Source organism: Leuresthes tenuis, unplaced genomic scaffold, assembly GCF_036924035.1.
Source record: "Leuresthes tenuis unplaced genomic scaffold, fLeuTen1.0.hap1 SCAF_14, whole genome shotgun sequence".
Lineage (NCBI taxonomy): Eukaryota > Metazoa > Chordata > Actinopteri > Atheriniformes > Atherinopsidae > Leuresthes > Leuresthes tenuis.
In genome coordinates, this window is record NW_027325368.1 from 7,383,644 (window position 1) to 7,400,200 (window position 16,557).

The 16,557-nt window shown below is 39.7% G+C and overlaps 1 protein-coding gene across 1 annotated transcript in view; it reads left to right on the forward strand.

Moving 5' to 3' along the window:
* Nucleotides 1–12,319, forward strand: part of st6galnac3 (ST6 (alpha-N-acetyl-neuraminyl-2,3-beta-galactosyl-1,3)-N-acetylgalactosaminide alpha-2,6-sialyltransferase 3) — a 95,341-nt gene extending 83,022 nt beyond the window's left edge. The window contains exons 4-5 of the mRNA XM_072363115.1: nucleotides 739–846; nucleotides 4,474–12,319. Coding sequence (XP_072219216.1) covers nucleotides 739–846; nucleotides 4,474–4,663 — 298 coding nt within the window. The 3' untranslated portion in view covers nucleotides 4,664–12,319. The remainder of the gene's footprint in view (nucleotides 1–738; nucleotides 847–4,473) is intronic.
* Nucleotides 12,320–16,557: the final 4,238 nt, after the last annotated feature.

The following is a 16,557-nucleotide window of genomic DNA, read 5'->3' on the forward strand; positions in this document are numbered from 1 at the left end:
TATTTTAAAAACACCTGTGGTCCTCCATAACCGACACTGTGTTCACGCTTGGCTGAAGTTGCTGATTATTTATCGTGTTGTGTTTTGGGTTGCTGAGCTACCTCAGGGAGTTTGTGGCGCCCCGCCTCGCTGGGCCTGCAGGTGCTCACTTCAGATGTTACACATCAGTTTTCTGTAAAACTTGAGTAACGATGCTTCTCAGCACCGTGTTCAGTGTTGGAAGATGATCAAAGCTTGCGTATCTTTACTTTGAACAGGCATAACTCAAATACTGCTAGTCTGATGCTGATGAAAAGATTAAGTATGTTACTGATTTGCCCACCAGGTGCTTGCATAAATCAGTGTCGACCACTGATGTTTTTCAGCCTTCAAGCTTCTTATATATGTACAACGTGTGTGTTCATATTAAATTAGTCTCCAAAATCAGATACATGACTTGTTTAAAACTTGACATTATGAAGGCTGGAGGGTGTTTTCCTGCCCTGTACATACTTTTAAATAAAAATTTACATTTGAGCTGAGAACCAGATTTGGAGCAACCTACGATAAAAGCATGTAAGAACATAGGAACTCCACCTCAGATCAGCTGCGTCAAAAACACATGAGCAAAGAGCACAAAGATCAAAGGAACAGCATCAGCAAAACTCTGTAAATGTTTTACTTTAATACACATTATTCTTAAGATTTTCATGCAGATAAATGTTACACTAAAAGTTGTGTCTTACTGTGTGTTGGCAGGATCCAGTCTGGCTCCTATCTGAGCACCGGCTGGTTCACTCTCATCCTGGCCATGGACATGTGCAAAGAGATCCATATCTACGGCATGATAAACGACACCTACTGCAAGTAAGAATCCAACAGTCACACAGTCTGCCCTCCTCCATCCTCCCCTCCTCTGTGCTTGGATAAAAGTGTACATTTTCCCAAAAAACTAAGAAAAATAGATTCACATTAACTTCAGCACTGTCCAATCAGAACCCTGACCATGGACTGCTTGGTTACATTTCCACTGCCTCAGTTTGGCTTTAATGGCTGGATTTCTTTGCTGAAATCCATATTGGGCTCTCTGTGCTGTGAATATTATTATGTCTTCCTGCCTAGAATACCCAACAGGCTGTGGTATCTCTGGTGCAGCACCCAGTTCCTCCTCTGCTTCAAGTTTCACTTGCATATGAGCTTGCCTTCTCTCTGACTCTTGGGTGAGTGGTTAATGTCAGACTGCAAGCATATAGGCAGGATGACAATCCCAACGCTCTCTCTGGGTTTGGCTGCTCTGTCTCTACCCATCCCACCCCTGGTAAACTTGCCCTCTGCTGCAGCTATACCTGAACTCTCTATCCCTTGAAGCTCTTTTACCTAATGCTGGCTGAAAATCCTGCCTTTTATCCTTTGTGTGTCCCCCCCGTGCACAGCAGGAGCTGATATAAGAGCCACAGACGCATGGCAGCGAGGAGGGATAATTCCACCAGCACAGAGGATTTTATGATTCAGCGAGGCAGTTATGGGACCGTTTTCGCTCTCTTCCTTTCTCTCATTTATTTCCTTATATCCTGCATACAACAGAAAATTAGGTTTCATTGAGTTATTTAATTGAAATTTGTGCCTTGCACAAAGTACTTTTAGCAACGGTAAAGGAAGAAGTGACGTTTTGTGCGGCCAGATTCGAAGCCGTTGCCAGAATTGACCTTGGTTGTTGTGTGGAGCAAGCTCCAACAGGTGCTGCAGAGAGGGTGAAATTGAATTTATTTGTTAACACTGGTGCGCACCACTGTGCGACACAGTGGAGAAGCAGTGATTGGGTTGTGTATTACAGTAAGCTGGCAGACAGCCATGGTCACGCTCTCACTGTATACCCACTGGATGCTGTGATGGCTGTTTCTCTTCTGTCTGTGTTCATTCTTCCAATGCAATTGTTACACAAGTCATTCTTTCATATAGCTGTCACTCACCATTAGAAGCTGGCAGCAGAGTGCACAATGAATCTGATCCACTGCACTGTGCTTCCCTCTATTTTTATTGATTCCACTTTCTTTTTAATGCAAACTGTAAATAGGGTGACTCCACAGGAAATTCAGGTCCAAAATAGTTCAATTTTCCCACTTTACAATACTGAGTTTGTAGCATGTTTTCAAATATACTCTGGCTCAGCATAATAATGATTATTGCCATTACATTACATTTCAAAGATAAATGCTGCTTAGTTAAAGATATCAAACTGATTTTTTTATGCCAGCAGCAGCTCCTTTTTCAAATCAGGGAAACCTGCTGAGTGGTGAACTTTACTTTCCAGCTGAATTAGCTCATATTACTGAACGCTGTCCTGAGGGAGCATCAGTTCAGTAGTTTAATAATTTAGTTCCTCTATAGCTCAGATAATAGGTTTTTATTTGTTTGTTTTAGAGCCAATGAAATGCAAAGACATGATATGTGTAAACTGTCTGGCAGAAAAGATATTTAAGAATGCAATTTAAACCTGTTATTTCATGAGGTGTGTCAGAGAGAGACAAAGAGAGAGAGATTGATGTTGTGCAGACGCAGAAAAGTCATTTCAGAATTGCTTCCAGTAACAAACATCACCAACACCTTTCATCCCAACGTGATCAAATCAATATCAGTGTATTCTTCCAACCAAAGAAACATGGCCAAAATGGACACATGCAGGGCTGCAACATTAATCTGCTGCATCCTTTTTTCTGGGAAGCTTTTACACAAGATTTGAAACCTGACTGTTGGGATTTGTCCCCACTCAGACTGAACAGTATTAATAAGATGCTGGCCGATAAAACCAGGCTCACAGCTGCAGTTCATCTCTGAGGTGCTGGATGGGAAAACCTGATGCACCAGATGGTTTGTTACACAGGACCATCTGGGATGATTTTTGTAAGAAAGTGTTTGCTGTAACCCTGCTGTCAACAAGAAAAAAAAAACACTTGGAGGGGATTGAACTAACCAGGGTAAATTCATACTAGTCAGATCAACTGAGTTTGAGCCATTTGGTGAATCGACCTCCTGTTGAACCCAAACAAGAAGGAGAACAGCTTTCAGTGTAACTCTTTTGTTCTACTTTCACTAAAGAAATTCTCTGCATTTCTGATGTATCTAAACAACAATTATTTGAGCTTTTATGGGGTTAGAGGCATCTGTTCTAAAGCATGACCTCTATGACTTTGAAGCTCTTTATAAACTTCACTCTCTAACATTTAAGAAATTCTATTGAAAGACGAACAATAAAACTATCGTTACCATGTTTGAGTAGACTCTAAGGTTGCCTTGGTGGTGAAATTCTGGGCAGATGGTAAAGCAAACTATCTGGCTGATACCGGCTGTTTTGTCATTTAATTTTCTTTTAATGCAAGAGATCCAATGAAATGTGCTTTATAAAAAAAAGCTGAACAGTTTGAAAGTATTTCTGCCCTTTATCACACTGTCATTGAATAAGTATTGATCTTTTCTTTAAAATGTATTAAAAAACCCAAACTTTATAATAAACTTCTACACGAGAAGATCATTTGTAGAAGTCAATGTAGAACACAACCAGGAAACACCAAAAAATATCAGTCACTGCCACCGGTTGATGTTATCCTGCTGATGCAGTGATTAAGCTGAATATCAGCAGATACGATTTTCACTTGATGCATCTTTGCATCCCAAATAGAATTGTGTGGAATTAAGAAATGTTGTAGGTCTCCCCCCTCTTTCTCCACAATGTTTCTGTCATGTTAATACGGTAGCCTACAATGGACAAAACACTGGATCAAGAACAGACCTTTCACATTTGCAAATTTTGTCTCCACATCTGTCACCAGGGACCTTTATTTACAGCAAGTTATAAAAAAGCAGATGAAAGGAGGAAAAAAAAAGCAAATATAAATTGTAGACCAAAGCTGACAGAGCCAATATGCCATCAAGCCACCTTGTCTGCCTTATTTTGTTTGTTGGTGGACATGACAGGATATTACCAGGATTCCTAGCATGGCATTGCATTGTAATGAGGTGATCACTGTGGCTGAAATCACCTGTCAGAAGCTGGGTTTCTATTCAAATATATTTGTGCATGGAGATAAAAGGTGGGTTGTGCGAGTTCTCCAGCTAGAACTGCAAAAGAAGAGACTTCAACAAAGTGGCATAATTTAAAGAGTATCATAGTCAAATCCCTCTCAATTTGAAAAAGTGTATAAAAACAGCATGATGGAGACACAAGTAGCACTTTTAATGTTATGGTTCGTCAGCATAGAGCTGCTGGCTTCACATGGACATGAAGACTTGGCTGTTTGGCAACTCAAACATTTCAAATATGTTGTCATCAGACCTGATAGGCAGCTAAATCGCTCGAGTCATCAGATAGCCAAGAAGACTTTTTTCACATACAGTACAGTATGCACCCATAAGCAGACTTTCATATGTAAAATCTGCACAGTTCTTCTTTGATTACCTGTCTTAGATTACTCCCCCTCTTCTTTCTCCTTCCTTTAGGACGGAGGGTTACAGAAATGTTCCCTATCACTACTATGAGGTGGGCAGCCGGGACGAGTGTGCGGAGTACCTCCTTCATGAGAGTGCCCCATACGGCGGACACCGCTTCATCACGGAGAAGTCTGTTTTTGCAAAGTGGGCAAAGACTCACGCCATCAAGTTTTTCAACCCACCATGGCAGCTGTCGTGACCCTGGCTGAACCAGCATGGAAATATCATAGATGTCACTTTCATCAGCATCCAGAGACCAAACGAATCTCTTTACTGGCACTAACAAACACACATATCCATTTTGGCACAAACTTCCCTCCATATCTGTCACTAAGGTTGTTTGTCAAGACCTGGTTGGTCCCACAGGTTGAGCCTCAAGAATCAGGTATCTGAATCAAATAAATGTCCAACTGGGACAGCAGTGCATATCTCCTGCATCTTGACTGAAAGGTTTCATCCCCCTGAACAACTGAAGAACGCGTACGGCTCACTGCTCTGCACAGACTAATCAATCCATTTGCTGCTCTGTGAGTAGCAAAGCATGGTATGGACTTAAAAAGGCAGATGATACAACATCTGTAGGATCACATTTGACTCAGGCTGAACTTATATTTTATTCCTGACTGCACTACAGAGGCAAGTCACGTCAGCTTGGACGCCTGACAAGCTCGTCTACTGTTTCCTCTGCGTGTCCATCTTCTGTCAGTCCGTAATTAATCTATAACGAGTATCATTCTGGCCTTCATCTCTGGCCGAGGGAGCACTGAAGGCAGATGCCCTGTCGGTTTCAATTTTCTGGGATCCTCTGAAAGATTCTTAGCAAGGTCATTTGAAAAAGAAGGCCTGGGTGAGCAAAATGCAGATTGAAGGCAGGCTTGCAGGTAAACTGGAGTTGTAAATCAGCGGTTTTGCTATGCTGTGTGTCAACTCACACAACTTAAAGATGTCAGCTCTTTTCTTTTTGTTATGATGCTGTGAAATAGAACTTTAGGAGACATGTAGCTAGACTTGATGTCTGGATGGCTTGCCAATTTATGTCTGCAGTTGCAACACTTTTAACAGTGAGCTATTGACAGTGTGAGTGTCACAGCACATAGAGCAATGTGCAATTACAAACTGCATATTTCTGTTAGGAGTTGAGTCATTTGTGACCCTGCAAAAGGAGAGATTTATGTGTGCAGTGAAACCATTTCAAGTTAATTGTATTCTATTATCATTTTGTGCCTGCAATATACTCCGCAGTTCATTGTATAGACACACAGGAAGATGCAGTGGCTCTCATCTTCTCTCAGATTCTCATCCAGCTTTGTGCCTCTTTGTGTAAAGTATCAGTCTGTGAACACATTGTCCCATTTGCCCCCGGATGCAGCGTCAGGTCTCCTGGTTTGCAACTTTACATTTGAATGCATCTGTTCCAGGACAGTGAAGAATAATCTGATGTGATGTGCTGGTGTGTGTGTGTGTGTACATGGGTGTGTGTGTGTGTTGGCTGGTAGCTGGTATCACGATACAAGTGTCCTGCTCTGAGATGCGGTCCCGTGGGGAGACTGGTAAGAGTCACAGACTTCTAATTTATTCAACTTGATGCACAGTCCCTGACAACCTTAATATACTGCAGCTGAGCTTCAGTTCCACTCCTGCAGCAGAGTACTGTTTACCAGCACACAGAGGAGCTCCAGCGTCTCTGTAATCAGTGATTTGGGTATTTGCAGGTCATTGGTAGTTACCAGCGAAAACTGAGCAAAATATAAGCAAAACAAAAAACTGTTATTTGATTTGGAAAAAAAAAACTCCCTTTAATGTTCATTTGGAGCTTTTTCCAGAGCTTTCAAAAACTAAACCAAATTCAAGTTTACAACATTTCAACATCTCTTCATCAGCTATATGTACATGCACCAGCAATGTTCCAACTACTGACCTTAATCAAATACAGACAATATTGTGATCATGGTCTTTACATGAGTTGCAAACAAGAGATCCCATTTATATTTCCGTTTACATATTACAAAGTAACTCGTGTCCACATTACATCGCCCCGTGCTATTGTGAAATTCGTGCCCATCCAAAGCCCTGATCATATCCTTAAAAAAAATAGAGCTTTAGCCTAATCAGTTTCTCCCTTATCCCAAAAATACTTTTACTTGTGTCTTTTTACTGCATCCTTCCTGGTCGGCACTGAATGTTGGTTAACCCAGTGTTGCCCCATCTTGTGACAGAAACAAGCACCTTGATAAATGAAAACAAACAACAGTCAGCATGCTACATGCAAAGTAGATTTGATCTACAGTTACGGTGTGACGAGGCCGGGTAATTGGATCACTCTCCCTTGTCCCTTGAACAGGCACAAGAGCAGAATTAATTTGTTGACTGAAGTATGTCAGATGCCTCGATGCTGTGGATTGTGTGAGAACACACATCAAATTGTCTCTGTGGAAGATTCTGGTATGTTTTATCTACCTGAATTGACTGCACAGATGTTGCCTTGACGGTAGTTGAATGGTGAGTTTGTCAGCTGAAGCTGCAGTTATAAAATCTGAATTTTAATATGGAAAAGTGACAGTCTGAAAATGTTTTAAGACTGTGAGGTAATACGTAACGGTTCACAGTTCACCACCTGGCCAAAAAAGCCCAAAACGTAAGTGTTGAGTGAAGCAGTGGCGAGGATGAGGACCCCAATGTAGGCAAGGCTTCAAAGGCACTTGGGTGCAAAGTTGAAAAACTATGTTTGATCAACTAAAATACTGCAAGGCAGGAAGACCATAGACTTAGATCCAAAATTCTGAGCCGCATGTGAGTCAGAACAAAATCAACAGGACTGGCAGTGAACAAAGGAAACAGTATATACATGTACAGCTGAGGGAGCTAATGACAGACCAAGGACAGGTGTGGTAGTCTGTAAACTAGAACCTGGTGTGTGGGGAAGATGGGAGCGAGACTAACTGAATAGAACAAAGGAACAAAGGATGACCTTAAAGCCTAACTCAGAACATCTGGATATCAGAACACCAAAAGCATAACAAAACCCCACAGAGCATGACATACTGTTTATATAAGAAGATGCACTCTCTGCCTTGTGGTTATTTACTGTTTTTACTGACTTCTTTTTCTTCTGTGTATTGTGAAGCATGTAAAGAGCACCGAGGCCAGTTTGAGTTTGGTTGAGCGTGTTATTGTATACATGTACTAAAATTAGAATATTCCATGTAGCTTCATTTGAGTATTCCTTAGGATCCTCAGGTGATCTTATGATCTATGATCTTATTCAGTTTTTAGTAGATTATTACAGTATATTGTATTCTTTACATAGTGGTGTCTTACTCACAGTAAGGTGAGATTCATGTAAACTGAGCCAATGATTCAAGTTCGGTAAAAATTTTACAATGAAAGGCGAAGTTTCAAATACAGCTGAAACTATATTAAACTTAGTAGTCTTCACATTTCCAGACCCTTAAACGCTTAAAAAACTGGATCTGTAACTGGAGATCCATTTCTAGTCTTAGATAGGATCTTAACATAGTTCCTGAGCCTGGAAGAAATATGCTCTGATGACTGAGGAAGGATTGAGGTTGTGTTAACAGTCAGTAAACTTTCAGGGCAGCTACAGCTTTTGCGCTTTTATCAACAGTTAAGGAGTTTTGTCTTAAGTGCAGCAGCATCACATGTTGTTGGTATCTTGACTCGAGAGATGGAAAATTTGTCAAAATAACCTCAACTCACGATCGGCCTTTTGTTTTTCCCAACCCACCGCTGCTGATAAAGACATTAAGATGTGGCTGAAAACCCTGGAGGAAAACAAAGCCGCCTAATGTATTTTCGAGTTAAAGGCACCCGGTGGAGTTTTCTAGTAAACAACAGTTTTAGTCACATTCAGTTACTCAACAAAATGCTTTCTGTGTGTCCTGAAGGTTTAACAAACACAATTACTGCACTCCATTAAACACTCAAAGCAAAGCTCCACTCAAAGAAAAACAACTCCAGAGGAATACTAGAGGTCACAAACTTCCCACATTACCTGTTTACCTGAGTTATTTCCACAAACTCAGTCGCTTGTTGATACTCAGAGAAGCGTCGGTGTCCTTTGGGACATATTGATAAGTCAGACTAAAGAATCAACTTGATTGATGTGTTGTTGTCCCAAATATCCCAATTTTAACATTCAATTCTCCAGCTCCATGGTTTTCTGAGACTAATTCATGCTTTCTGTATCCAGATGTCCCAAATCTTTCCATGGACATTTATGCGCAGCCTAAAATTTGTAAGCAAGCCCACTGCACATGCCTCAGGAATACAAAATGAATGGAATGTACGTTGTGGTTGCTGAATTTGCTGCTTTAGTGCACATCAGGAGGTTCAGCAGCCACGTTTGCAACTAGCTGCTATATTTTACTGTGGAGATCCTTAAAGTGCAGAATCACAGCCAGCCTTTAGTGACATCCAGGAGAGTCCTTTTGTGTTTGTTTGTGTTCATCACGAGAAAGCAACACGACGTGTCAGGACTGGTGATGCTTCTCTTGGGTGATGCTTCTTATCTCTTGAACCAATGAACTGTGCTGTGCGTGCATGGGAGACGTCTCTGAACTGCGGCAGAATGATGCGTAGAAAAAAGAGTGTATATAACCGCATCTGGGTGCAAAGTGTTTGCACAAAGTAGGGAAACCATGAATCTCAGCTTTCTAAACTAATTCAACTTGTGGGAATTTCTTTCCAAAAACTGCTTTCATGACAAAGGTTTTCATGCACTCTTATTAAAAGATCCTTTAAATCGAATCACACTTTGACAGATCAGGATCTTTTAGAACTGAGCCAACACTTTTCCATCCACGAGGACTGTGTGACATCTTGAAAGCTCTGAAAAATGTTAATATGTGGAAGTCCTTGCCAGTTTTAAATCGAACGTTAATTATTTCTGACCTGCAAACCAACAAAATCACACCATCTGGGCTCTTGTGTATCAGGTGGACATTTGAGAATGGTTGCTCACGTTTCAGGAGCAGAAAAATCTGCTCCCTCTTTGCTATCCAGTTCAGGAAAAGCGATGTATTCCTACGCTCCAACCCGCTGTCACCTTGTTGCTCATTGTAAGTCAGCCCTGCTGACAGGAACATCAGCAAAATGTAAAAACGTCCTGTTTTAAATTCTTCCCGGTGCAGCTCAGAGGATAGGAGGTGGTCGTGACACAGTCAGGGTCAGCGGTCCCATCTCCATGGGGACCACACGTGCTGGAGAGGTGTGGAGTATCCGAGCTCCCTGAGTAGCCGGGAATCAAAGTATTCACTACACAGTCCACAGGATAAGTAATGTAAGAGTAAGAACCTGACGATGGGAAGAGGGCCACAGGAGGACTTTTTCTGTCCCTGTGAGAAAACAAGACACTGATGTCGTGCATGTCACGTGATTAATGAACATTTTTCTACATTTCCCCTCGGCCTGTGATTGTTCAGTCATCTGGCAGCTCTCCACCACTCACTCTTACCTCTGAAGGAGTGCATCTGCCACACACTGTAAAGCGATTCACACCAGTGTGAAGAGTTTTGCTGTAAGACACATTTTATCATCATGCCATGTTATTATAAGGTGTGTTTTGATGAATCTGTTTACTCATGAATCAGAAAGAGTGTTGTATTCTCTTTTTGTCTCCTATTCTCCTTTAGTCACATATTTTTAATGTAATAATTGCTGCCTTTTTTTGCTGATGCAGTGGTTTGTGTGCAGTAGTTTTTTTTTCTTCTGCTTCAGGCCACACATTTATTTTCTGATCAACAATTGCTCCTTTGTTCTCAGCTTAACACACTGGAAGAATACCCTTGAATCTATTATACAGTATATTATGAACAATACGCCCTCCGATAGACTCCCATGAATCATCTCTGGCTCACCGGAGACAATGTAGTCACATCATGAATACTACTGCGGGCAGAACTGGAGGCAAACAATAGTTTCCTTTAAAATTTCAATTAAGATTTGTAGTAACTTGTATTAATTTAAAGAATTATTTAAAGTTTTATGTGAAAATCTGCACAGCTCAGTTAGCTTAGCATAGCATAAAGACTGGAAATAGGGGAAACAGGAAGTGTGCTTCTGTCTAAAACAAAATCCATCCTCTATCTTTGTTTATTCTAATGTTTTTTACAAAAATTAGGCATTAAAATTTTAAATTTTGCTTATGTATCAGACTTTTCCTGGGCCTTAAAGGTCTTGTTTCCAGATGTTTTAAAGCACATTTTCAGTTTGTATTCTAAAGACAGAAACACCAGACATTCAAACACATTCATGTTTATATGTCAATGACATTGTAAACTCTGTATATCTGAAAGCTAAATGCAGCTACGTTCGAGTTCAGCCAAAGTTCAGGTAACAAATGATGACATACCCAAATCACATTACTTATGAATACAAATAGGGCTGTTAGCAGAGCTCTTCCAGGAGAACATCATTTAGTTTTAAATGTCAGCTACTATACTTTGATGTGTCCCCGATTACCAGCTTTTCTGTTTTGTTCATTTACTCATGACTCATTTCCTTTGTTGGAGGTTTGACCTTTTTAATTGCATCATCTTGTTTTGACCTCTGTAGTTTTGGCCAGATATTTAGCACCACATTCCACTTCTTGATGAACAAACTCTTAATATCCACATTATATTTACACATTCAGCAGAAACTTTTATCCCAAGTGTCTCCGGCTGTTATTGTTAACATAATTGCCTGTTACCTACACCTGAGGAAGCTATCACAAACACACAAAGAAGTAAGTAAAAACAATAATATCTCGGACCTAAGAGCACATCACCTCCACTTAATCTCGCTACAATCGCAGTTTTCCTGTCTTTTTTGTCTATGTGCTGAATTAAGCTAACAGCTCGTAGCTCTATCTTTACCATATATACATATTTACTGGACAGATCTGAGAAGAGGCTGAATCTTTTCATCTCACTTTCAGCAAAAAAGACGATAGGATTTCCTATATTTCTCAAAATACGAACTCTCCTCCTGCTTACAATTCTTGTGTTCATTGGTTTACTTACTTCCAGCAACAGATAGATATTTTTTTACTAACTAAGTTTTTCCTTTTCCTTTTCCATCCACAGCACAAACTTGTCAACAATGGCCTGGAGCAGAGATTTTTTCTTTGTACCTCACTTTAAAAGTGCAAAAAAAAGTCCTGTTTGTAGTGCACATGTCTCAAGGTTTGAAAAACAAAGACTTGAATTTCATTATTCATCAAATTGCTCACACCATTTAACTGTGTTTCATGTAGAGAACAATTGCAGTGATTACTGTCTGGTTCAGAGCGGAGAGTTTAGGTTTTAAAGCACTTTTGGTTGTTTGACTCCACGCTTAAACCTCTTCAGTTCTTTCAGTAGCATTTTATTCCTACTTTCCAAACCACTGTTGCCATTTTCTCTAAGTGCTTTCTTACAATGAAAACTTCATCATCTCTTTTTTTGTGTGTGCTTGGCTATTATTTATGTTTTAACACGCTTTCCTTTTCATTTCCGGGTCAAGTGTCCTTTTCAAACTGTAACATTGAGTGTGTTTGCGCTGCATAGATTGTAATATTAGACAGAGGTTGCTGTGATGAAAGACACCTTGTTTTTCTGACACATCTAACACAATCCTCTTATTAACATTCAAATGCTGCATGGATTGTTGCAGGTTATTGAAATGTTCATTTTGTTATAAGTAGTGATTATATGTATTAGTTTGTCACTTGCTGTCTACTTGTGAGCTAAAATTAGGTATTTTGTGAATGTTCTCATTTCCACTGATGTGAATTCTGTCCTATGTGTCTTTTATTCTCTGTGGGGATTAAAGAAAACCATAAAAATCCATTTAATGATTAATTTCTTTCATAACACAGCCAAGTAAGCAGCGTAAGAATATAACAAACATGGTAAAACTTGCATGTGTTTTATGAATAGGACTCAAGCTGAGCTGTCATCTCATGAGAGCTTTAAAATATCAGTGGAGAAGCTGAGATGTGATGAGTCGCTGACAGTTTTAGTTTTGATGTAATCACTGCATAAATTAACCCAAGTTTGATTATTAATGCACACACATATGTGCTTTTACTCCACAGTAATGAATAAAGTATCAATGCAGAAAATGAATTCCTAACAGAAACTATATGAATCCTACATTCTTATACAGATATGCTTTGCAAGGAAAATAATGGTGCCGAGCATGCGTTTTTATTTATTAGAATATTAATTGCAACTCCAATTTAAAAAAAGTTGGAAGGCTTTGTAGAGCCAAATGATGTGCAAATATCATGAGCCAACATAGAAGACATGAGATGTTCAGAAAGATGAAAGATGTGTGCTAATCTTGAATCTTTCTTTCCACGGTGAAGTGGAAACCTATTCTGTGGTCTTACCATATCTGCTTCCTTTCTGTGTCTTGCAAGAGTTACAATGTGCTTATTTGCACAAACCTGTGTGAGAGCACAAAGACAGAAACGTGCATATGCATTCTTTTTGCCAGCTTGATAAAGCTCAGTGTACATATGGTTCTCTTTTATAATGATATACACATACACAAACCTGATTTTTGCTTTGAACATCAAAACATTGCACTAAAACTAAACAGGCATGATAATGGAAGCAACAGTAAAAAATAAGCATAGTTGTACTAAATATAAAGCTGAGACATTTAATTGGTTGTTTCAGTTCTGTGATCATGAACAGAACATAAACTGTTGAATTATAATAATTATACAAATTATTAGCTATTTAAGTTCAGAGCAAAGACCCTGGAGAGGTAAAAAAAAAACTCTAAAAAACGTGCATCAGCTCATACATCACATCAGCGCGAGGACAGATAACTTCTATTTCATCTGCAAATGATGAATGTCCAGCTTGTACAGTCTTTGTGCAGATGATCATTACAACACTTAGCAGCAATTATTGATAGCACCCAGCACTACTATAAATAAGGGGATATTGTGATAATTTTCCATAAGAAACAAAACTAAAATTCACCATCACACTGTGAAATTGTCTGTTTTGATTTATGGTAAATTACACGGCCCCCTTTCCATTTCCACTTTATATCAGGATTACGTTGTAAAAGGTGTGCATGTACGCATGATCTGAAGAATGCATCTCATTGCATATTCTTTCTTTATAAATACCCATTTGGAGGAAAAGGCTCACACTTGGTTTTTGTGAGTACGCATCACTCATGCATCTGGCCTTTGGTCTCTTCAGCCTCCCAATTGTTATATACTGTAGTTTTATTTTTCATCATTAGATGTGTTGTCTTTTACTTGGAGTTGTACATTTCATGTGCAACATTTTATTCGCAGCCATGTATTTCTGTCTAATGTGCAGAAGTCAGGAGTGGCACTCTCGAAGCTCAAATGACTCATGATAATTATAATTAGGAGCATTTTCTCACATTTGGCAAAGCTTTATAAAGCTGTCATTCCTGGGTGAGTTGCACTCTGACATAGGACTGATGCAAAAGAAATGTGAAAGAGGTGGCGGTCTTAATTAATTTTGGTTGGCTGATACTGGGTGTTTTTTAGTGGCTGCACAGACTCTTGGACAGGAATACTAATAGCGGATTTTCAAAAGAATCTGTCTCTGTCATGCAGTGCCCATAAGCATAGCAGGTTTAGCCTTCTATGGTATTAGTTCAAATGATTCACATCAGAGGGAAAGTAAATTTGTATAACACGGTTACACCTCCTCTGAATCGAATAAATTGACACTTTGAGGTGTTGTCTGCCTGAGCTGAGCAGCATCAACATTGTATGCGGCCCTATGGGAATGCTTCAGTTGTGTAAAGATCAAGTTTCAACACAGTGAAAAGGTTTGAGGCACTTTAGATATTTAGACTCCATCATACAGTACCATCAGGGAGGAGTGTGAATGGGCCGCAGGATGAGCCAAAACATCCAGTCAGAGCCATAAACAACAATCTCCTGCCACATGAAGAAGATAATGGAGCACTGCAGCAGATGGTGTGGTCTCTGTAGAGCTCTGATTTAATCTCATCATCAACATCACAAAGTCTGTGTGGGATTATATGAAGGGACAGAAAATACTGAGACAGCCTAAATCCACAGAGGAGCTCTGAAACCTTCTCCGAGATGCTTGGAACAACCAGCTAGCTGTGAATGGCTGTGCACAAGTGTAGCAATGAGTACTGCACTCTCCTTTCAACGCTGAGCAGTTTCAAACAGCACAGCACTTTTGCTCTACATGCCAGTTACATGTTCTGTAGCTTTTTTATAAGCTAATAAACCAAGGTGTCAGGCATCTCCATTCTGAGCTGACTACATCAAATCAGCAGCCTCCTCTGTCTCCTTTATGAGAGTCTCAGAAAGTACAATGACTTGGCTGATGTATTAAGTAATAACTAAATGGCTGCAAGCAGCTCCAGAGCCCATTTGTTTCTCTGAAGTGCAGGGAGCTGTACGCAGACCTACACAGGAGTAATGGACATGATGTAATTTACAACAACAGAGAAACTAATGAGCTGTTGGGTAAGTGAAGGAAATAACTTTTTCGGCCAACCTTACTTTGAAGAGAGAAGAAAAATTCTGCCATTTTCACTTCACTTACCTTGACGGAGACAGAACTCAATTAAATCCACCCTGACCCCATTCTTACCTGATTTTTCCAACCTTTTTTTCTTTTCCTAGCAGCTGTCATGCATTAGGGCTTTTCATTATCTTCACAGCTAAACTGTGCAAGGTCAATGAAACAAGATGAGTCTTTTCAATTTAATGTTTTCAAATTTGTTCTTGTTGAATGTTTGACCCCTTAAACATGTCTGCCGGAGGATGTGTGTTCCAGGGCCGGATAGTATTGTAGGACGGGGCATTACTGTTGCTCAGGGACACTTTCTTGGGCAAGAAAGAAAGAAGGAAAGAGGTCCAACTGTCAGATTTCTCTGCACTGCTTATAAAAATATTCGCATGAGGCACGCACTTTAGAGAATCAAAAAAAAATGTGTTATATGTTTGGATAAATACATCTGTTGCGTCCTAGTTCCTCAGTGTATAATAAATTAAAGTGAATTTCCTCAAAAGATGAATCCAGTAGACTCTTAGACTTGTCATTTCCACATGTACATCACTCCACTATGTCCTGAAATGTTTTGTTGTTCATTTCCCCAGATTTTAACCACATGAACTTAGTTTACAACTCTCGTACATCAGTGCACAGAACACACAGAGGACTTGCTGCAACCACTTTGCTTGATGCAAGGCTTTCCTTTCCGGCTATTTAAAGTCAGACAAGCAAGCGGCATGTCCTCATTCTCAGAATTTGATTGGCTTTTTGATGTGTCCTGATAAAGCTCATTAACAGCTGGTTCTGTGTATACACTGCAAAAGACCTTCATTAGCTATTATATACTGTGGACATGAAACTGAAGCCCCTATAGTCAAGTGAGTTGGCATTCAAAAGCTTTGAATGTCAGTTACACAAGGAGTTCGTTGTTGCATCCTTACCAATACAAATTCAGAGCTCACAAGCCCAGACTGCAGCAGTACTTTTCTGCCCAGCACAGAATTAAGTGTTCTATAGACCAAATTAGCTTATTCAACAGGTTGTCTGCAGAGTGAACACCAAATATCTGTAAATGGCACCCATATGCTCTCCAAAGTAGTGGAACTAACTCCTGCACGCCATTTAACTCACAAAGATATATTAAATGTGAGGCGTCAGTGCTTGATGAATGATTACTGTAATGCTGCAAATTAATGCTTTTTGCACATGAGACGGTGTGTAGCAGTTTATCCCGCTATTTGTTCATCCTACAACATGTTTAAAAAAATAGATAAAAAAATATCTGATTTGTTTCTGAAACATGTTTTAAACCACTCATGTGTGACATCAGACTTAACTAAAAACGTGTTAAAAATTATGGCTATTAACAAATTTAAGTGTACAAACCTGTTGAATTTCTTTTTAACTTTAGAGAAATTATGTATTTCCCAAAATATTAAACTATTTCTTTAAGCTGGGCGATGAATGGTAGCTAACAAAGAAAAAAAACATACAAAAGCCCTGCAAAAAGAAAACCCATCCATATACTGTATGGAAGTTTTTGAGGGGGTACTTGCACTCCTAGAGTTCAAGC